At 33.9% G+C, this 24,487-nt stretch overlaps 1 protein-coding gene across 5 annotated transcripts in view; it reads right to left on the bottom strand.

Annotated features, from left to right (window-relative positions):
• The window catches only part of ATP2C1 (ATPase secretory pathway Ca2+ transporting 1), a 97,140-nt gene that overhangs the window by 5,623 nt on the left and 67,030 nt on the right, over nt 1-24,487 (bottom strand). For 4 of the 5 annotated variants that reach the window (XM_039837118.1, XM_039837115.1, XM_039837113.1 and 1 more), the window contains 8 exons: nt 17,135-17,185; nt 16,095-16,261; nt 14,706-14,774; nt 13,940-14,056; nt 12,997-13,144; nt 12,368-12,463; nt 11,017-11,158; nt 9,620-9,744 (listed from right to left, as the gene is read on the bottom strand). In XM_039837118.1, the coding sequence (XP_039693052.1) occupies nt 9,620-9,744; nt 11,017-11,158; nt 12,368-12,463; nt 12,997-13,144; nt 13,940-14,056; nt 14,706-14,774; nt 16,095-16,261; nt 17,135-17,185 (915 nt within the window). Of the gene's footprint in view, nt 1-7,802; nt 9,745-11,016; nt 11,159-12,367; nt 12,464-12,996; nt 13,145-13,939; nt 14,057-14,705; nt 14,775-16,094; nt 16,262-17,134; nt 17,186-24,487 lie in introns of those variants that run through there. The other variant, XM_039837117.1, reaches the window with a different exon arrangement.

The raw sequence follows: 24,487 nt of genomic DNA, 5'->3' as shown, positions 1-24,487 counted from the left end.
TGTGCTGTGTTTAGCTGTGTTAAGTATAATTTAAAGTTTAAATTAAACTTTATTTTTACAAGCCCTTTTTGAAATACCTGAACCTAGAAAGTTTATATATATATATATATATATATATATATATATATATATTCTATAAATATAAACTCTAAAGGCCTTTCATGAAAATTGACCATGAGAAAAAAATTATTTTAGAAGAGAAAGATCTCTATAACTACAAAGTTCTTAAAATTCTTTTTTTCTCCTTTGTGAATAAATGGATCAAAGATTATGCCCCAGTTACTCTATCTGTATAATGGCGATCAGAACAGTTCAAATTGTCTAAGGATAAAATGACATGTACTTTTAAGTTATATAGCACAGTGGCTGGCAGTAAAAACATGCAATAAATGATAGCCATTGTTATTACATCCACAGATGAAAACCAAAAGCAAAGCCAGGGATCTGGGAAGTAAAAGAGTGCTAAGCAGAAAGGTCAAGGCACCATGAGACCAATAATTACCAGACCTAATGGCAGAAATTTTGCAGAGGCAAAGGAGGTCAGCACTATCAAATAAATGGCTATGACCTGAGAAGAACAAGAACGTGAGACTACTAACTCAACTTCAGCCACACTATTAGGCTAAAGCCACACTGGGAAGAGTGGTGAAGTGCCAAGAAATTGTAAATAGGCAGCCAAGTTTAACTTCATAAAATGAAAAAAGAGCAGAAAATGTATTTGTTGTGCCTTTCCTGCCCTTTTTTTCTTATCGAGAAATTTTCTGTAGTGTTTTTAAACCCAATTTGAAAGAGCCCTTGACATGTTTAAAGATAGGAAAACATTAAGAGATCTTACCACTTCCTGGAAATCTCCTGCAACTGCTAAAGTTATATTCTGGCCCTACCTAATAACCCTAAAGAGGCCAAATCCAGTTTTTCCCCTTTGTGAGGTTTCCAGAGTTCACTGGCACATATCTGGCTGTCTGGCACAGCAAAAACCCAGAACAGCACCTGGAAAGCAGTCACCTCCAAGACCAGGAGAAATCACTTCCATAAAAGGACAAACTCTCACTAGTACCTGACTCTAAACATGGTAGCCTTAGTACCTTTAGTGAGATGAATGTGGGGTACTTGGTATTTATCTCATGTCTTTCATTGATGCATTTCAGTCAAGACAACTAAAAATGATTCTGCACCTCGTACCAATTTCAAATTAAATACTATTTATTTGGGACATACGTATTAAAAAGATTTCTCCCTACTTTCAGCAACAACTGCCTGAGCCATACAGGAAAGTAGCTTTGGCATTTCTTTCCAAGTATGACTAATGCTATAATTCAAGCCCACCCAGCTGTAAAAATTCTAAGATGAGAACCTCATGCTGAGGAAAGACGTTTCAAAATTCAGAGGCATGACTGCACCAGGTAATATACAAGTCTGTTAAAATGGGAATGAGATTACACATGGAAAAGGGTTTCCAGATAGTTTCAACTGGATTCAGTTTTCAAAGAGAGAAATCGACTTTCACATGAACATGTTGCAGTGCACAAGCCATAATTTTAATTCCTAACTAGTCTTGATGACATTTTAGATACTTGGTTAAAATAGTTAACTCTTTCTCTCAAAGTTTACATATATACATATGTATGTACGTACATAGACACATACATATACATGTATACATATATATTTTAAGAATCTTTTCTCATTACCACTTTGGAGACACTTGGAGATTTCTATGTACAATGTAACCTATTGTGATCAGAATCAAGGAACACCTAGGATTGTTTTTGCAAAAACCTTAAAAATAAATAAGCTAATCAGAATTATCGATACTGGATTTTTGATAATTTAGAAGACTGAATCATTTGACTTGTGAAAAAAATTATGCCATCATGTGAGCTAGCAGACAAGATTAGGAAAACTTCAGGTGTGTTTTTACGTATAGTTAGTAAAACTAAGGTGCTGGTTTTTGAAGAACTGACATGTGTCTGTCTAAACATTATTGTCCCCATATATGTATTCCTCTATCTGGTTCACATTATGGGGAAATAAATCAAAAGATGTTGGCAGGAAAAACAGTAAGTCAACTTTTCACAGTGTCTCTACTTTTCACTTGCTATCATGGATACAAAGTAACTATATTTCATGATTGGGGGGTGTTATGTGGATTAATCTACCTATTAACAGGTGAACCTGCACTGATGTGGAAACTTTTTGAGTAAACACATAGTAACATTACTCTGATAAAAAGGGGGTTTGTAAAATGTACCAATGAGAACAATTGCTAAAATTACTATTTAATACAGCATTTTTATGCCTTCATTAAAATACTGGCAGGAACCCTGTTTTTCTATTCAGCTATCATACGTTTGTGTAGGATGGGGTGTAGCTGGGAAGTGGAGATGTTAAGTTAGACATACCTTTTGATATCTAAGGGGAAATGTCCACTGGGCAGCTGGATATATGTCTGGAGTCTAGGTTAAAGTCTTTGGGTACTGAGACTATGAAATATTTTCCTAATCTACTCCTCTACTTACAAATCTCTTTAGTGAGTATGTTGTATTATAATCAAAGAAATGTTTGTAATAGTTGAAGCTTCTAGGTAGGATGGCATCAAGAGAGCAAGCTTCTGATGTTACTTTATCTTGCCCCCTGAAACTATGGAAAACAGGTAAAAATGGTGAGTGGGGGGGCCTTTAGGATTGAAATCTGAGAATCGTGGCATCCACAAACCCAAGTTTCCAATCACAAAATACTGTACCCCTTCAAGCTCCTATATTTATGCAAATTGTTTTTTAAAGACAAACTAAAGAAACCGACCCTATGATGATGATCATAATCCATTTTGTGAAGCAGTAAATCAGAGAGCCAAGAGTGGACTATAAGAGGAATTCACTAAGAAATACCTTTACCTTAGAAATATGATAAATACTAGGCAAATATGTTTTGGTTTAGAATGTTGTTCTCGGAAAATGTTCATTAAGACTGGGCTGATAAGATATTTTGGTTTATCCTATTACTAAACTTTGTCTTTACTAAGCAAGAAAATATAATTTAGCCTACTCAAATTAAACCTGGTTCTGTGTTTGTGTTAGGAGGAAACAACCAATGAGAAGAAAGTCCCCACTTCTCCTGTACATCCAGGAGGGGTTAGGTAGACCAGAGAGGAGCAAAATCTAAGATAAAAGCTTAGGTGAGTGCTATGTGTGTGTGTGATGAGGAGCCCAACTCAGATGGAACAATAACAGATCAGAACAACAGATCAGAACAACACTCCACCCATTATAGGAACAAGGAGACTTGGTGATGAGGTGGGACTAATAACAGCTGGCATGTGTTGATGATGTTCTGAGAACAGACTGAGACTCTGAGACTTCCTCTACACAAGAGCACTGGTGGAGACTCAGAGGAGTCACTGATACCAAATCTGGTGTCAAGTGCATCCATCCTAGAGAGAACTTCCTGTTGGGAAATTGGAAGGGAGAGAAAAATGATGCCACTTCCTTTCTGGTCCACTGAATGCAATGCACAGGCCTATTTTCCTCTTTTCAAATATATAAGTAGGCAATCTATTCTGAAAAAGCCAGAAAGTAAATTAGTTTAGGTTTAGTGGGCTATATGGTCTTTGTAACAACTACTCACCTCAACTACTGTAGCATGAAAATAGTGATAAACAATATGTAAACGAATGCACATACCTGTGTTCCAATAAAACTTTATTTATAAATTCGGCAGCAGACAGAATTGGCCTGCAGGCCATAGTTTGTCAACCCCAAAGCTAAATCAGTAGCCCCATATGGATGAGTTAGGGAGGTATTAAAATAGTTTCTTTAATTTGTAACACCTCTAAGCTAATTCACGGGCCACCAAACTTGTTCCAAGTAGAAAGGTACTTGAAAGGAACATGAAAACATACTCATTTATAACTCCCCACAATTGATCTAATAATGCTTAAATTTAAAGTCTGTCATATCTTTCTTATCAAGCATACATTTTCTATAATCACCTATTTGGTTGGGGCATGCTATATATTGCTCCAAAGATAATATTTTCTAAGACTCACATAACAAGTTCTTTCACATTATGCTTTTAAGATGCAAACTTGATGAAAAAGGCATTACATTTTTTTTTATTACCATAGATGGCACCAAATGGTCATTTTTCAACTAATGGGCACTTTTGTATACTTATAGGGAAGGCCTCAATAGAAAATTGCTTTTAATAGAGCTGAGTGGATTGGTATTTAAAAAACAAAACTGTATTTAAAAGCATATTTTGTTTGAGGTTCAAAAGCTGGAAATACTCAGGACCCAAAAATGGACCTCTAGGCTCATGTAAAACAATTTCCCCAATTTCTAGCACTGTGTGCTTAATAAACCTGTGAGATGTGGTTTCTACTCAAGAGAGTTGCTAAGTAGAACAATTTTGTATTGCTCAAGAAATAATGGTAATGGGGCAACACTGATTTAGACATAAAAGGCAGTTCTGCCAGGCATAACAGCCATTGCGGGCCACCTCAGAAACGTGGTGGGCCTTTGCCAGGATATTTGTCAATTTGGGTAGACATGAGCAAAACAGGATAGGAATGGCAAATTCAGGTGTGTACAGTGATCTGCACATGAAATTGTCTACCTGGAGCAGCTGTACAAACACAGGCAGCTACACTCATGTGTACACAGGAACACTGACACATTTAGACTAGAAAAGAATTTATAAGGATCAAAACTAATGGCTCAAATATTGTTCACTTCCTCCCTAAAGTTCATCACTTAAATGTATTTTCAATGAAAATGATATCAAATTTCTGTCTAGATTTATTGATGAAGTAGTGGCTTGGACTTAACATTTTTAATGCTTTCTAAAAAAATAAAATCCCACAATTTTACTCCCAAACTTATGGCTGCATTTACTCTTACTAGTATTCACAAGAAACTGTACTACACATGCACACACACATCTTTAGAGTAATCTGGAAAGACCATCCTGGTTGTCTCTCTTCGGCTAGTCTTTGAAGAGCAGTTAAAAATTCTGATTCTCAAAATTAAGGCAGAGCAAAAAGGATTTCAAGTTGAAGGGATACTGTCCAAAAAGACTAGCAAGTGGATTGTGTTGGAACATTGTATGGAATATAGGCTAGAAAGAATTACAAATAAAATAGAAAAGAAAAAAAAAAATCAACATCATTTTCTACTCTCCTGCCATAAATTACTTGTTTGGAGAGTGTAGCTATTTTCCAATGCTAAATGCTATTCACTTATTAGGTTTCCAGCCATAGTAAACTTCAGTCTAAGCTATGAAGTTCTTTGCTATACGTATTCTCTTATCTTTTAAGAGAGTGTCTTCTGCAAACATCAAAAATGTGTTACCAATAATTACCAGTGTTGTTTTCTACTCAGTAACCTTAATAAGATTCACCTAAAAGCTCTGTAACAAGAGGCTGAAATGTTCTTACCTTTTTTCCCTGAATTTTGAATTTATATAACTGTTTGTTAATTAAGCAATAACACTACAAAGAAACTACTTTCAAAAAATACCTTATTCAATCAAAACTGAGTTTACATTCATTTATTGCTTTATTTTTAGTAAAAAAAAAAATGTGTGCAACATGAAATTATTTTCCAACTACATTATAGTCAGCAATGGCTTTAATTTATTCTGTGCTAGAGACCTCATCTAACATGTCCCTTAGGAAATCTCAAGGACACCACATATTTCATATTTCAAATTGACCTGTTTCCCACTAAAGGCTGCTCCGCTTTGGTAATTCTCCCAATAGCTCTACTATCCAAGCCAGAGAACCAGAAAGTAGCGTAACTTGCACATTTTCTTTTTCTCCTGTCCAACCATGTCAATGCTACCTCAAAGAAAATAGATATTCTATGCCTTTCTCTCCATACTGACTGCCACAGCTCAATCAGTCCCTCTACCCCTTTAGACTCTAAAATTTTCTAATCAGTCTCACTGTTTGTTTTTACAATGCACCTTCTGTGCTTCCTTCAGCATGTTACAAGACAAAAATCCAAATTCAGATCACACTCTTGAAATCCTCCTAGCATGTTACAAGTTTTCACTTTTACCACTAGCCTCCTGTCTATATGTCCAACTCCTCATGTTACATGCTTCCTGCCTTAACAGCCCCAAACTCCTTAAGGTGTTCACCTATTCCATCTAGCCCCTACTAACACCTCTGCAGAGGCTGTGCCATTTGGCTGCAACGTTCCGCTGCTTCTTGGCTGGAGACTCCCGGCTTAAGGCTTCATTCAGATGCTGCTAGTTCTGGGAAATTTCTTTAACAACGTCCAGTGAAGTCACTTCTCTCCTTTGGTTACTGTAGCATTGGGGACAGCATTTACCACTGTATTTGGATGTATTTCACTCTGGTCTCCAGAGTTAAGCCTGAGGACTTCCCAAAGGCAAGATACTGTCCTTATAAATCTAAACCTACAATATTTGCAGACTACTATATCTACATTAATATCAAGCGTTATCATTTTTAACAATAACCAACTATAAAAACCAAAATCCCAAATAAGGTCGTCCAACAAGAGTCAAAAGTCATTCATACTAAGTGCTAACTGAACTCAAGGAAGCTTAATTATTAGGATGGTGTCTATCTAGTCACATACCAGTTGGATTAATATTTATCCACATCATGTTTTAGTATGCAAATCGGCTACTAAGATTGTAGCTTAGTCTAAAAAGGCATTTCAAAGATTTCTAAATGCCAATGTCAAGGTAAACTGCCAGTAAAATGTGTGCTGGATTCATTTTAATGTTAAGTGTATTTTTAAAATAAATGTGTGAAGACTACCACCTTTCATGAAAACAGCTTGGTAACAGTTATACCCCTGCTCATGAGCTCCTGAAGGGCAGGGGTGCCATCTCCCTTTTATTCCTAGTGCACTCCAACTACTAAGTAAAAGTTGAAATGACTGTTCATCCAAGTTTTTGGGTGAGTCATATGTTAAATTAAAATATGCATGAACTGCCAGACAACAAAGGCAAAAAGCAAGGTTAAGTTAATTAAGGTTCTTAGATATTTACTGCCACCAATTCATTTCACTAAGAAACTATTCTGAGGATGGCCAATACTCACTTTACTTATGTCCTATATGAAAGAGATCAAAACTTAGTGATTTCAGAAAGTCTACCAGTGTAAAAGTTGTACTTTGCATAGGTATGAAAGGTTAAAAAAAAAAAAAAAAGTTTTTATCTTTGTGAGTGTAGCCACGGCTTAAATAAAAAGCCTGTATCCTGATGGGGGAAGTTTTTAGGTTGCCTGGTTTCACCTTGTTTCATTTCAGCGTCATGAAATGCCCAGGAAGAAAGTGAGAGAACATGCTAAACCTTGTTTCTTTGCAGCTAGTTGTTTTGATCATTTGAGTACTGTCTACCTAACTGGTGAATTATTTCAAGTTACTTTCTTTTCTTCTCTAATGTTCACTTTGGGGACAAATAATTTAATGAAGTAGTCTAACAGAGAAAATCAAGTTAAGTTGGTATTGTTAAGGACTCTAGCAAGTCCTAGATCTAGAAAATGGTTAAAAATTAAAAATTTAGATAATAGAGCATTTTAAATTATTCATGCTAATTTGGATAATATACTATCAAAGATATATATATATACATATACATTCTAATTTGTTGTTATACTATGGAAAATTCAAACCTGTATGTAGTATATCTGTACCGCACACTTCATTTTGACATACTGTGAGTACTGCCTAATTTCTGTTATCTTCAACATCCATATGATTTTAATGTTAACAATCCCAACTGGAAAATCATTAATTTCTGAAATGAAATTTTTGTTGTTGTTGTTCAAAAACCAAACAAGAACAGGCACATTTATTTCATATGAATCATATTCTAATCTAAAATGCCAAAGCAAAAGATTTACGTGCACTTACTATGTATTTTAAGTCTTTGTAACATAAGAAAGATCATTACAAAATTTAGGAATGAGACATTTTGTCACTAAAGATAAAGCTGATTAGACAATAGCTTCCATGTTCCATCTAATGAGATCTGACTATAGAGTCTTAAAGGGTAAAGTAGAATGAACAGCAGATATCTCAGCTCCTTATACTCAACTGTTTCACTAACAAGGACTCAAAGTAGTTATCAAAATAGATATTTTCCATATCACTGACAAGATTTCAGTGCCAATACTGGCAATTTAATATTGGCGATAAAAACTAGACAGTGGTTTATCCTGACAATTTAAAAAACTGGAGATTATAAAATATAAAACTAACTCACTTCAGGAAGAATAAAACATGTAAGAATTTAAGACCAAATTCTGTGTCAGAAAGAGTTAACAGGAAAATGGATTTCTAATCTTGGATTTCTGGCTCAAATCTGCCACACACGCAAAACAAATTACCTATATCTCATCAAGCTATTATAAAAACTGATGGCATTACAAGAACGACTCCATCTATTTCTCTAGCACGCCCAACGCAACAAAAAGAAGGCAGAGAACAAATGGTACAGTAGGGGAAGGGACAGGTTCAGGGTAGTGCTGCATTCTAAGCCAGAGAAGCTGCAGATACATGAAGAGTGCAGCCAGCACAGAATCTTCCACATACAGCTTAGTTCTAAAACCATCTGTTTGGGCTTGGGGCTTTTCATTCTTTAAGTACAGCATGGTATAATTCCTAAGAAAGATGCTTAAAAACACATATCAAAAGACATTAAAAATAATAAAATTCAGTTATTCAGGTGAGGTACTTGGATTTATATTTGGGGAATGACAAAATGATATTTGACACAGTATGTATTTATATTTAACTCTAAAAGGAGGCATAACATGTTAATATAATTTGTTATAAATTTCAGTCCTATCAGTCTAAAATATTTTTGACTCTATGTCTAAGTGTAAAAGAAAGGCTACTCTAACTAGAATGCCACCTAATCGCCCTATATTAATTTTGCTAGACTCATAGCTGGGAGAAAAAAAAAGCAACCATTAATACTTACTAAGAAAAGCAAACATTTACTTCAAATTGCAGTATAGGCTTTTCAGTCACAAAAAGAAAGAAAAGAACAGTGATCTGACAGTGGTCACATCCTGTGCAAAAAACTTGAGATACAAAAATGGTAACACAAGGTATCTGAGCTGCTTACATTGTAGGAAAGAATACAGTAGCTGAAATACAGCACTCCTGGGAATCAACTTCTAAACCAAATAGAATGCCTTTGAAATGATTAAATTTATTCGTGTATTAGTAAGAAAGCCCCACCACCATAAATAGTATAATATTTTAAAATTAAAAAAAGATATTTATATCTATCTAAGATAGACAGTGTGTTTGTATTGTTAGACCTCTTTAAGTGGTTCCGGTTTTGCTTTTTTTTTTTAAGTTAAATAAATGCCCATATGTTTTATAAAGTTCCACTCAATTGCAAAAGCCAATTTAAATCAAGAAATATGTTATCAAAGTTGCATAATTTCATTTGGGACTGCCAGCAGGTTAAAGTCTCAAATCAAGTCTTTAACATTAATGCTCATTTTTAGTCAATGAAAAGTTAAAAAGTTCTCAAATCTTCATTATCCTCTTGAACTTGCCCTTCTAAATGATCCTCAGACTGCAATTCTTAGTTTGCAAATAAAAGAATGCAATATGCATCATACTTCAAGAAAAGACGACGATGTTGAACTAACATTCTTCTGAATCTTTTCCCTGCTCCTTTCAACCTTCTTTATAATTTCTGCCACTATGCACACTGATGAGGTGAGACCCAAAAGAAAAAGCAGATCTGTAAGAGAAAATAAATCAGGTTTTACAATTCTTTGAAACTTATAGTTGGCAAAGCTTAATATATACATTTTTCTAACATTTTACTATAGCTTTTAAAATACACTGTTTCACAACCATTCCATGAGGTAGACAATGACATCCTCCGTCTAAAAATAACGAAAGTCAGGTTCAAAGGCATTAAATGACTTATCCAAAGTAACATAGCTAGGAAAGACAATAGCCAAAGAACTAAAACCTAAGTCCTCTGACTACTTCCCTAAACATAATCTTTAACAGCAACACAAGCGAGAAGAGTTGTCTACTGAATAGATCACACACTTTTTAAAAGGCTGTTCAAGAAGCGGTAACTAACTGTATTAAAAATGCCTATGTAAAGATTATGTAGAAATTTGCATTTATTTCATTTGAAAGTCTAGAAGGACTCATCTTTTAAAGACCATGTCTTTATAACAGTATCCACACTAAATCATTCATATTTACTGCTTGAAAAATTGCAGTTGTCTCCTTCTAACTCCATTATTTAAAGAGGAAGGAATGTTAATATTAAATTAAAATGCTGACCGACATTAAACTAGTTCAACTTTAAGGTAAACTTTGACGTATAGCAAAAATACAGAGACTGTATAACTCATTTTCATAAAGATCTAAATTAACTCAAAAACCCAAGAATTAAAAGCAGCATTACCATGAAATATATCAGTCCTCACACTTACATAGGAAGATTAATTTTTAAATGTATTGTTTCATAACATTTAATGCACAGTATGTGAAAGAATAACACCTGATTTTCACATAATCTTAAAATTTCCTGCTGTTATTAAGGTCAAGCTGTTATTTGATAAAATAAGAATGTGCAAATCAGCAAGAATAATGAAATATTAATTTACTATTGAAACTATAATTTTATGAAAGAGCAATTTGGTTTTCAGATAGCTTAAATCTAGTTTTGTCCTCATACAAGACTAAAAAGTTATAAATTATAATTACTCTATAACGAGTTTTTATTTGCTGTATTTCAGAATCACCAAATATGATCTGACAATTATTAACCTACAAAAAATTACAAGGAAAAAATTATAATAATTAAAAACCTAGAGTTAGGAGAGTGACTCCCCTAAATTTCTCTCAATGAAAAAACAGAACACACTTCTTTTTCAAGTCAATCACTTTTCCTATTCCTATTCCACTTTTTAAAAGAAAAATTTTATTAAATGCTTCAGAAAATACTCAACAATTCATATAAAATATACAAAGATAATATTTTCTTTACCCAGTATACTTAGGCTCTCCGTCTGAAAAACTTTCTGAAGTGGAGGAAAGTAAATAACTAATAACTGTCCCATAATGGATCCAAGAACTGCGTAGCAAAACATTTTATTACTGCAGAGTCCAATCTCAAACACAGACTTGGTCTGTTGGCAGAGCAGAGAGTTCGATTATTATTCTTTGGTCAAAGAAACCACCACCTTATTATTACATTCACCTCTAATTTTTAATAAGCTGAACTGAATTTGTACAATGAAAGTACTTGGAAATCTCTTGATTTTAACTATTATTTTAGAATAATTCAGATGAATAGGGGTAAATTTTAAAGCAGCTTCTCTTTATCAAGAAAGGGTCTTCTTTAAAAGAGTGACACTATATCGATATCTATATACTTTTATATATTTTATATAATAGATATATATCTATTATGTAAATTATATAATATTATAAAATTTTATAATTTTATATATATAGGTATAGATATACTTTTTTAAAGACCACAGAAAGGAAACTTACTTTAGCATTCCAAAACTGAAGAAATTCAATTTGTATATGATTATTTTGCTAATTAATTTCTATCCATTAAGGTAGATAATCTAAAAACTTTTCTTAAAGAATGGACCTAGTTATATGTGTACTGAAAAAATAAAGCTGCCTTTCATAAAACAAAAAATGAATAGTACATTGCCTTCAAACATTAGTCTAAATTAATGACAATTCGCTAGTACTTGGAAAGTTCTAGCACGGCAAATGGTAATAGATAGAGCTATGGATTCATAAGGTGCTCTAATAATGAAATCAACACAGAGGCCTCAAATGAAACTAGTTTTCAAAAAAATTTGCTCTGAAAAAGTGCCAGCAGGTTTTAGCCTATTATTTTCTAACAAAGCACTTCAATTAAGAAAAGGCAATCACATCTTAAGGTACAACATGGGAAGAAAAGTAAATTTAAAATGTCCTAAGTTTTGACACACTGATAGAAGTAATAGGAAAAGATGAATATGCACAAAATTGTCCTTGTACTTCTAACAATACTTTCCTCTAAAATGAAACTAATACCATCTTAACAGACGTGAAGTTTGTCCTATGCTCTGATAATGTTAACGCAAACCTATCACACAGCTACAGATAATAAGGGAATGGAAAGAAGAAAGATCAGGTGATAACATTTGTGATTTACTTTGATCTTTTGGTCTAAGGTAAGGCTTATCTCCCCATATGCTACATCTCCATTATGACACATCTTTGTGTGGCTACAAAATCAAGCAAAGCTAAAAATCCATGATCTTTGCCTACTTACAATCAGAAAGTGCTCTACCAAATTTAATCAGTCAGCTAAGATAACCTAAGCATACCTGAGATCTGGAACTTAGTGCATTGAACATGTCGAAAAACACAAAGCATGTGAAGGTCATTGTTGTGTCTCGAGGTGTTATCACATTGTCTCGTAGCTGTTAAGAGGAAAAAATGATTTTCAGTGGCTGAATTTAATGGACAAATACTGCATGCTTTTAAAGGGTTAATATTTTCTTTCCTTTAGGATAAAAGAGCTTTAGTCTTAATATATAAAAACATACAAGCTATCTAAATTTCTTATGTGTCATTTAAATAAGTCATCTAATGAATAGCTGTAGTTTCCATAAAGTAAAACGTCTTCTCATAAATCATATAATGGATAATAAAAGAACTTTGTTTTTGACGACAATAAAGTAGCTATGTTAAAGACTCAGATTTTCTAACTTCTCCCCAAATTTTCATATATTTTTATTGTATTTGATACTCCTCTGCAGATTTAAATTACTCTAATAAACGAATGAGAAATTCTACTAACTGTAAAGACTGAAATCAAACTACTTTTAAATATTTTTATTATCATATTTTCCAAAGAGCTCTCCTAACTTTCGGCGTTCCATGTAGCATGAAAATAACTGGGTCCTATCATACAGAATGAATGTTAATAAAGTAGCTTATTCAGTGAATATACCTCCCGCCAGAAGACAAAAAGAGTCCCACAAACAATGATTATTGATGAAACGAGTATTTTAAGTATCAGGTTTTTGGTCAAAATGCTGTCCTTCCAGTTGCGCGGAGGTTTACGAATAACATCTTTATCCACTGGTTCTACTCCAAGACTTCAAAGCAAACAGAAAAATAAATTAGTTTAGAGTTACAAGGTTTGGATTTGTTACTTTCACAACCTGATTAACCTCAATCATCCAGACAATTAAATGCTTTCTTATAAAAACAAAACGCTGAATCATAAAGAAAACTGTGGCTATTACATGAAAATAACCACAAATTTTATCACTCTTTTATTTTTTATTCTTATTTGGCACAGTTTGATAGGAAACTGATCATTAAACTTTCAAAAACTGTCCAATTTCATTTCATATGTTATTTCAAATATGGCCTGAAATACATGACCTACCAACTGGACTTTGAAATATCTTTCATGCAAGGAGGATTCAACTAGAATGATTTGTTGTAATGGACACTAACATGCATCACTATTTTTTGTGTTGGGAAGTGACATCTATGGCCTCATTATTATAAAAGAAAATACTTAGATGCTTAGGTTCTTCAGTACTTTCCCAAAGTCTAAAATTGACAACAGAGCCTAGGTAATAACACTAAAGAGATTTCTCCATTACATCCCATTTTTAGAAACAAAAAGCTTACTTCCAGGGGACAGGAATTGCACTGATCTGTTCTCAGCTTAAGACTGAACATCTAACACAGTGTACAGGCTCAGATTATAATGCATGACTGAGCACCCAAAGAAAATGATATGCACACATCACACAATTTATAACAAACATGTTGCTGCAAAGATTTCTAATGCTATCCATGAATAAAGTCTTAAAATTTAATTATCAGGATATCACGCCTTCCTTGTCTTTATAGTTTATGCATGAAAAAGCTCTTACCTCTGAGCTGGAGGTCCGTCCATGATAATATTGATCCACAAAATCTGCATGGCATTGAGAGGATTAGGAAAGTTCATTAATGTAGCCAAAGAGATTAAAGTTAATGCTGCTATACTCCTGTTGAAAAAGAGTCAATTTAAAAAAATTTGTCAGTATAGTATAATTCTTATTAATTTTAAGATATCACTTTTTTTAACATTTAAAAATCTGATGTTACTACTGTGCTTTTAAAGGGAGCCTGTATTTCCAAGTAACCTATACTTCATTTGTCTGAACATTCTGAAGCCAGGAGTTAACCTTTACAATCCACGGAATTTTAATAAAAGATTTTCAAGATGTTAAGATAAAACCAATAGAGGAATATTTTTAAATTGAGTTGGAACAGCTGTTGCTACATAACAGTTAACAGTTTCAATAATATTTTTGTAATTGTTTTTTGACTACAGAAAAGCCCTTCCTTCTACTTTTGGAAAAAGATACTAAGAGGAAACACTAAGATTTGACACCCCTTCCTTAGTTATTTTAGGAGCTTTTAAATAAATCACAAAGGTTTATATTTTTTGATGGTGATGCAGACATCTAATTATCACATTTAGAACCCGTTAATCGTGCCATTTTTAATTTTAGAATTAATTTTCATTTTGGAAAACATATATGGAACCACCCTCAGAAAGAGAGCCCAGAAGCTTCTAGACATTCTGCTTGAATTCTATCTTTATATAATTTACCCAAAACACTCATGGTGACAAACTTCTTTCAAACTTACGTGCTCAGTTGGAATCGAACAAAATTTTTAATGTTATTATAAATCCCTTTACCCTCTTCAATTGCAGACCTGAAAAAAAAAAAAAATTAAGAGAAAATATCACACAAAAACAAGATATATCTATAAAAAAACACTGGGGAGCTAATTTTGAGAACAAATTTCCAACTGATACATACATCGCTAAAAGAATCTATTATTTTCTTCACATAATTACATTTAGAAAAAATATGGAAATATTATTCTAGCAAGGAATTAAAGTCAAGCCCGCTAAGCTACACCCGAGCTAATTTCATTATACATATTAAAATTCTTATTCTTAAAAATATATTTCAACATTACATTAAAATCACATTTTGTCTTTCTATACGAAACAATACTGCATATTTATAATATTACAATAATCTTCTTTACCCAAGTTTATTTTTCTTAAAGGTACAAGGTACATGCATAATTAAGGGGTTAAATTAATGTATGACAAGAAATAAATGGCAATGTGATATATAAAAATTATAAAATTGAAGCTACTGGTTGCTCCTATACACATTTAGATAAATGCCATAGCAGAATTATATAAAAAATATGATTTCCAAAGATTCACTTAAATGCTCTCATTCATTTGGTTTTTAAACAATTTCCCCTTCTACCGAGATTTTTATATTAAAAAAAAAAGTCTCATAAGAGCTTGGCAATTCTGTGTCTTGAGCTCCTACATGCTCCATTTTGGGCTACAATGGGTTAATGAAGCGCCACGGGACATATAATTAGCATATATCACTAAACTGAGTAAGACTTAGGTTGTCACATAGGTGATTGTCAAAAAACAGGATTCAGGTGACCTCCATCTAAATACTGTGAAACTGACACTACCAGGTATTACATAGAATCTCAAAATTGATTAGAAACTGTGACAGAAACAAAGCTAGCTATTCAAACTTAATAAACTGTTATCACTGACAAACATGGACATGGATATAATGAAATAGGGTAGGGATGAGAACTTGATTATTTTTAATATTTATTGTTAAGGCCATGAACGTGAATATTTCTGATAGCTCGAATTTAACTAAAATAAAAGCCTCATGAAGGTTTACTGTTGTACCACCATACTTATGACCAGAAAGATGTGATACTTGATTGGCACTCAGTAAACATTTCTTAAATGAATGGTCCTTCATTTATTATGTCCTTTCCATTCAATACAAATAATTTTCTCTAAAACTACACACTATGCCATAAAATAAAACTGATGTAGTAAACAAAGTTTAGTTCATCCAATGTTTAAATGCTGCTTTTTCTTTTCCACTTGAATTGTCTGAGAATGGGGTACAGGAGAGGATGGGAGAAGATACTGAAAATCAGTATTTAGTGGAATACCAGAACAAAACTTACATTATGGTTTGGAAATCATCATCTACCAGAATCATGTCTGCTGCCTCTTTGCAAACATCTGTGCCAGTCTGACCCATTGCGACGCCAATGTCTGCAGCCTTCAAAGCAACTGCATCATTTACTCCATCTCCTGTCATGGCCACAACTGACCCATTCTTCTGCAGAGACTACAGTGGGGGAGGGGGGAAAAGGTAGATGAAGGGATTCTGAGTAAAATATTGCTTCCACACAAAGAGATAAACAAATCCACTCTATTTTTGTACATAATCACAATTGGAAATAATACAGACCACCATTTTTCAATAAACTTCAATATACTGAGATCTTAAGATAGAGCTTAGAAGAAGTTGCTATTAATGTTCCCATATGTGAGAACTGTACGTGTAAAGTCTGATCTAGAGTCAATTATACACTGGTCCTCAGGGGCAATTTTGCCTTCTGGCAGATATCTGGCAATGTCTGAATACATTTTGATTGTCATACTGGCACCAAGAGGGTAGGAGTCAGGGATGCTGCTAAACATCTGGACAGCCCCTCACAAAGAAGAATTATCCAGTCCAAAATGTCAAAAGTACTAAGGTTGAGAAACTCTGGGGGATGATGGTGATTAATAACAAGTCCATTTATTAATGGATACGATGTCAGTTGCTTTGTATATAGTTGACTAATTAATACACATAACCATAGCCTGTTAAATAGTTTACTCATAACATTTTTTTTCTTCATGTATTTATTCATTTTCTAAGTAATTATTGCTATTCACACTGGGATGATTTAGCTATGGACTCTTGTCAGAACATACTTCTATACTGTTAAAGTGTTTAAAGAAGGTTGTATTTGCAGACATGGAAGTTTTCTTCTACATCTTCCTTTGCTAATTAAATTCTCTTAGTATTTTCACTTCAGGTTCTAAAAAAAAAAAAATCACCTGTTTTACTTCATAGTACTTCTTACTTTAATGCTCTATCAAATACTCATAATGAAAGAAAAGAAGTAGTTTTGCATATAGAGATTGCACAATCTGATTCTTAGAGGCCCACCTTAATAATTTTCATCTTGTGCCTTGGACTAGCTCGGTAAAATACCGCGACCTGTAATACAATATACATTAAAAATCTTCAATGTTAAAAAATATGAGAGTAACCTATGCACTTATAACTAATAATATTTCAAATTATCAATTAAAACTGTATTTAATTTGCAACAGAGATCAAGCTTAAGCAATATGCCATATGTTTGTTAAGACACTCATCTGACACAGTCATTTCAAACTTTACTGAAAGGTACCATAGAAAATACACAACCAAGTTATCCAATTTATCCTGTTATGTTCAAGTTCTAAAGAGAAAACAGCCTTAGAAAAGTTTCAGAGACAGAGGAAGGAAAAACTCTCTTATAACTCTTTGCTCGTGACAGTGACATACAACTAAAATGCCCTTTTCTCTTTGTTCTTTCTTCAGGAGAGATAAAATAGAGCTAATTAATTCTCAATGTTTGAAGAGCATGCTTGCATGTGTGTGTGTGTGTCTCTCTCTCTCTAAATGTATGCTCATTCTCTTTTATTCAGGTTAATTCCTTAGGATCTCTTCCACTATATCTCCAACTGCTTATATGATCTTATCTCTGTAAACCACACATTTAATTCATTTTTCTGATCCCATCTCCTGGTCTCCTAAAACCCTTTCGCTGTGCCCCAAAGGCAATCATCGGTCATCAGCAAAATCCTCTGTATCCTCCCCTTTTCCATACTGCTCTAATTAAATTTTTTCACAAAAATTGGGCCATCCCTACAGTCCTTTCAAATAGTACCACCAGGAAAATCTAGAAGTGGGTAGACGTCCTCCGTTCTCCCTTCTTTATTCATAAAAACCTCAGTTTTGAATGTCATTTGAGAATATACTTCCCTCTAACTGCAGGCATTCACTACTCTTGACAGAGGTCACGCCTCTACATTTCACAAAGATTTTAATTTCTACCACTCTCTCCAACAACACTCCCAAGTCATGGTGATTTAAATATCCACATAATATGCCAGTCTCTTTCCTACTCTCCTGAAAGATGCATTCATACTAATTTTCTCTTCTCATTCGTCCAATTTATTCTTTTCTCCAATCTCACTCTCAGCTGAAAACCCTGTTTCCTATTTCAAAGAAAAAAGAGAATTTCCACAATTCCCACCATCCAGTATCTGTCTCCAGGCACTATCCTTTCCTTCTCTCCTTTTACTATAGGTGAACTGAATGTGCTCCTCCTAGTGCAGGTCAAACATTCCACCTCCTTACCTATTTAAAATCAGTGCTCCAGAAATTCCACCCCGCCTTATGTCAAAATTTTTCCTCACTGCTGTATCTTTACCATCAGTTTACAAACATGTTATTCATTTAAACAAAAACAAAAGCTTCCATTTCAGCCGCCACCATACTTTTCTCCTTCACAGCAAAACTCTTCGAGGGAGTTGCCTATACTTGTTTCCCATTTCTCTCTTTCCATTGTCTCCTGAACCCATCCAATCAAGATGCATCACTGCACTGAAACCCCTACTCAAGAGTACCAAAGACCACCCACATTGCTAACGCCAATGGTCATTTCTCATCTGACTTAACCTCTCAGCAGTACCCTAACAGAGCTGCTAACTCCCTCCTTCTGAAACACCTTCTTCTCTTGGTTTCCATGTCCATCCTGTACTTTCCTGGTCTTCTTCTCACCTTTCTGGATGCTCCTCTTGTGCAGGTTCCTCTGGACCTCCCTGACTGAAGTCTAAATGTTGAAGTATTCCAGGACTCAGTTCTTACTCTTTTCTGAAAGTTCTTACTCTATCCCCTCCCTTTCCCTAGGTAATTTCATCCGGCCTTACAGATTTGGATTTTATTTACATACATTCTTATCTTCAGCTCAGACATCTCTTCAAAAATCCAGATGGAGAAAACTAATCCACCCACCTGCTCCACATTTTCTCTTGGATGTCTTATCTCAGATTTAAACATATCCCAAACTGAACCCCTGTTGTTTCCCAAAAATATGCTTCCTCAAATCCTCTGCTAATGACAAATATGTCCTTGCAGTCACTCAAGGCTCTAAATTTTTGGAGCTACCCTTGACACTGCCTTTTCTCTCACATGCCACAGGCAGTTTAACAGCAAATTCTGTTGGCTCCATCCTTAGATGTAACCAGAAGTCAACCTCCTTACTCTAAACCCATTGTTAACATCCTGGGCCAATTATCTCCAAACTGATTTTTTTAAATTTTTGCCCTTGTCTCCTGCTGTCTATTCTCAACACAGTAGCCAGAATGAAACTGTTAAAACAGAAGTAAGACCATATCTATCCTCTGCTCAAAACTCTCCAATGACTTACCATTTCTCTCAGAATGAGTACCAAAGGCTTTTATTATCTATCCAGGTCCCGCATGAAGTGCATGCCCCCTTCTCCCTCATTTATCTTTTCTCACCTGAACTACACTGGCCTCTTCATGGTTTCCTAAATATGCCAGGCACACCCACCTCAAGGTCTTTGTCCTCGAGCTCCCTAGGTCTGGAGTGCTCTTTCCTCAGATATTATATAGCCTGACCTTTTTGTCAAATAGTACCTTTTTAGTGAGGCCTTTCCTAGTCATGTTATCTAAAAATTTCGATCCTCAATTTACTCTTTCATATCTCTCTTCCCTGCTTTTTTCAGTGCTCTTTAGCACTTACATAATATCATATATATATTTACTTAGACTGTAAGTTCCATGAAGATAGAGATTTTGACCCTGTATGTCCAGTGCTCTATAAATGCATATCAAATGAACAAATAAATAACTGAATGAATCTTAGTACCATCATAAAGAATGTTCTCAGTTTTTCTCCCAATTTTAGTAAAGGTCAAAAACAAAAGAGGACTGTTTTCTTAGGCAAAAGACTCAGTTTAACTGTAATATCGCATTACTGATTATTCTTAGGTCGTCCAGGTACCATGAATCACATAACTCATATTTGGAGGATATTCTTCCTTGGAAAAAAGTTCAAAAACCCATTCAGAAACTCTTTAGTGTGTCTTTAAAAAGGACTAAGCTACATTTGTTTTTAAAGTATACTGGTTACCTTTTAAGTGAAATTCTACATTACTATAAAAATTAATCATGTGGCACACAGCACTGAAGTACAACTCTGTTGAGCAAAGGCTGCAGATTTTTAAGAATATTTAAATAAAAAGCTAATTACAAATACTCAGGTTGCGCAGAGTAAAATTTTGCCTTTGTTCCGGTGCAAATCATTTGAATCACTGCAAATCATCCCCTTTTACAGCCACTGTGGGTTATCACTAACAATGGCAGTTAGGATGACAAGCCAACTGCTGGACTGAAAGCATATTTGTTTTGTATAGTTAAGAGATTACTTGACATGCATTCAGTATACCTATTACTTGATGTAAAATTTTAGCATTTCAAAGCTTTGATGGCAACTCACAAATAACAGCAGTCACTTTTAGACTGAGGAGATCTCAATGCAAGGCTGAAGACTCACTTGGTGTTTTGCATGTGGTACATAACACTGCATAGAGTAAAATTTGTTCTTAAAGCACTAGGATGAGCTGGTCAATCCTTTCAATTCAATAAATATATTGAAATTTAGCAGACCGAAAATTCTGGCATAAAGAAATATTTTTAAAAAAACAACTAGAAATGACTAAAAATTGAACTATATCATAGAACTGGGATTAAACTTGAAGGTAACTGAATTTTGTCTATTAATAATCTTTTCACCTTTATGTCTCTTTCTCTACCCAGAAAAGAGAATATACTAATTAAAGATAAGCACATAATAAAATCACTGTAGTTGGGGTGGGGGAAGATAAGATGAAGACAACAGGATGGCTAAAGGACAGTGGGAAAGAAGTAGAATTTTGTCAGAAAAGGAGAGGGCTTAGGGAATTAATATGGGAGGAAAAGGTAAAAATCATTAAAAGGAGGGGGAAAAGGCTATGTATTTTCAGAAGGAACCTGCAAGAAGATTTTTCTCTTCTTATGGGTACTTATTTTCAGTTTCATATTTTGTGATCAGTACTTACAGTTCTCTTGATCAACATTAACAGACAAGGTGTACTAGGGAAAGAAGTTATGAAAAGAAGAAAGTGAAAAAATATTAAAAGAGATGTTAATAAAAAAATGTGTTCCTGGCATTAAAATAACCTGCCAAAGATCCCCGAATCTTCCAAGACAGATAAAAAGATACTTGATGCACTGAAGAAAATAAAGGTAACCGAAATAAATATTTACAACCTACCAAAAATTAAGCAGCACATAAACTGGGATTATACTACAGGGACTTGGTTAACAAACTCAGTAGAAATACAAATGGAAATACTGCTATAAAAAAACAATAAGCAAAAGAGAATGTCCACTTGTATCGATAGGAAATTTAGGACACACTGGAAGAAATCATAAAAAATAAGAACTCCCAAAGGGACTCTAAATAATTAAGCAAAAATCAATTTCAATACTACTTTTTAATTGGCTCCTGGTCAAAAGGACAGAGCAATGTTAAGAAATTTGAAATGTGTGATTAAATTATGGAAAGAGGAAAGCTGTAAAGCATTTTAATAAGAAACAGACTTAATATGATTCAGTATATGTGAGAAAACCTCAGTGAGCTGGCAAATTAGAAGGAAAGTTTTAACACTAAAAAAAAAAAAGCTACTCAAACTGATCTGATATAAAAGCATGAGATCAGGACACATGTTGGCTATCAGGGAGTTAAATGAACACAAGATAAAGTGGGAAAAAGACAAAGTGGGGGTAGGGGATAGAGACACCAGGGTGGGCAGGGAATCCAGTTAAGCTCAAAGTACTAAAAAAAAAAAAAAATTCATTAATAATATTTGGAAAAAAGATTTAGGTATTCAAAAGACAGGAAATACCTGGAAGGAAGCCCTGGTAAATTTATAAAATTCCTATTCAGAGTAGGATGACTTTAAGCAAGTCAATGAGTTTCTCAGAAAGCTTGGGTTTTATATTATTTTAGTCTCTCTGGAATAACATCAGGGTATCTGCCATAATTAATGCACAAAAACTCCTATTTGGAAAAGACCAATGATGTAATTTGTCCAGACTTACGAGGTAATTTGTAATTTGCTTCTTCCTTCTCTAACTACCTTCAGTTTTGGTTTTCAGATTATTAGCATTTTTATCAGAAAGCCAGATAGCAAATAAAAAGAAAGCAAATAAAATTTCAAATCTGTCAATTTCACTACTTGTTAGCATCTCCAAGAAAAGGTTTGGAAGAAAAAGTTTTGGAAGAAAAGGTTGAACAAAATCTAATGGGAAAATGTTAAATTAACTGCGGATTTCACATATGTTTACTAATGTACATTCTGTCCCAATACTCCCAGGGAACCTAATACAAGATTTATTCTTTCAGAAACAAATGTCAGAAAGAAACCACCAGGACAGGACAAAAAAATAGTTCCATTCAAATATGAAAACACCTTCTCCACTAAACCTAAAACAAAGCAAACACCTAAATTGCTCCCATATGTTCTGAAAACAGAATTCATGAGTATCTACAGCTTGAAAAAGAGAGAGAAAATGTGGATGAACAAAACAGTGCGTTTCTACCAGTAACTACATCTAAAACCTAACCACAAGTGAGACTCAACGTCTAAGAATTTCATGCTACCATATGAAGTGTAGTTTGTGGAAATAGTCACTGAAACCTTTTCAGAGGACAATTCATCAGTATGTGTTAAAAGCTTTACAGATATGCTGACCACTGGTCCAATCATCTCACATGTAGGCATTAATTCTACAAAAATAATCAGAGTTCGGCACAAAGTCTTATGGACAATAATGTTCAATGAATCAGTAAGCAATAGATGATGAACTCTGGATTCACATAGACCTGGGCTCCAGTCCCAATTCCAAAGCCATCACTCACCAGCTCTGTCACAGTTAAGCCTCCCAAGTTCTCTGGGCCTCAATTTCCTCATCTGTAAAAATGGGGTTGCTTATCTTTTACAAGGTGGCTATCAGGAGTAAATAGATAATGTATGTAACATGTACTGCCTGGCACATGGTAAATGGTTGCTACGGTTATCCTTAAAGCATTATTTACAATAACAAAAAATAAATAGAAGCTCAAATTTCAACAGGAAAATGGTTATATAACCATATATTTGCTGTGTGTTTATACGCACGCAGTATACCCAAGCAAAATATTGTGCAGCCATTAAATACATGTTTTATAATTATATCTAATGATTTCAGCAATGTTGTAGTTATGTTAAATAAATGTTCAGATTTATAACACGATAAAGTACCAACCAGGCTTTGTTTAACACATTTAAATGACACAATTTTTGTTAAATACATTTTTTTAAAAAGCACAGATTAACTTATTATCTTAGATGCTCTATGGGTACATAAGTTCTGAGTATCTGCATTGTATTACAGGCAGCTTGCATTGTAGCTATTACTTTTCTAGGTTTTCCAGTTTTGTGACAAAGAACATATGCTACTAATGAATTTTCTAATCAGAAAAAAAGTATTATACAAAGACAAGCTTTAAGTTAAGATGTGGAAATAATTTAAGAAAGTTCAGTGTTCTAATGTAACTTGCAATTATGAGTGTCAAATTTAAGACGACAGTGGCATATTTTATTACTATCAATGGATAGCTAATATATAATAAAATAAATGCCAGATGATAAGCACTTACTTTAAAAGACATACAAATATGTTAATTTATTTATATGTTTATTTAAAAGACATACAAATATATGTGCATAAATAGACAAGTAACAATGAAGAAATATGAACTGTCAAGTGCTTGGATACAAAAATATTCCCTACCTTTTATGGGGCCCTTCTTGCGGGATCTGTGTACCCACAAATCAAGCTTTGTTAAGCCCCCATAAACCATCCCAAGATGATAAAATAAGTTAATCTCACACCAGAGAACTTGGCACTAAAGAGTTACTGTGTTGTGGAACAAGAGATACCTAAGAGAAATAAAAATTTATTTTCATGCAAAAACCTACACACAAATGTTTATAATTGCTTTATTCATAATTGGCAAAAACCGTAAATAATTCATATGTCTTTAAACTGGTGAATAGGTAACATACTCCCTATAGTGGAATACTATTAAAAAAAAAACTAATACATACAACATAGATAAATCTCAAATGCATTACACTAAGTGAAAGAAACAGATCCAAAGGCCTCATAATACACAATTCTATTTTTAGAGCATTCTAAAAAGGGGAGAACTACAGAGACAGAAAACAAATCAGTGGTTGCCAAGTACTGAAAGTAGAGGGAAGAGCTGATTACAAAAAGGTGCAAGAGAATTTGGGGATATGAAAGAACTGTTCTATATCTTGAATTTGGAGATGGTTACAAGATCACACGTGGA

Source organism: Pteropus medius, unplaced genomic scaffold, assembly GCF_902729225.1.
Source record: "Pteropus medius unplaced genomic scaffold, Ma_sr-lr_union100, whole genome shotgun sequence".
NCBI lineage: Eukaryota > Metazoa > Chordata > Mammalia > Chiroptera > Pteropodidae > Pteropus > Pteropus medius.
Note: the sequence above shows the minus strand (reverse complement) of the source record. Positions and strands in the feature narration are given on the sequence as shown.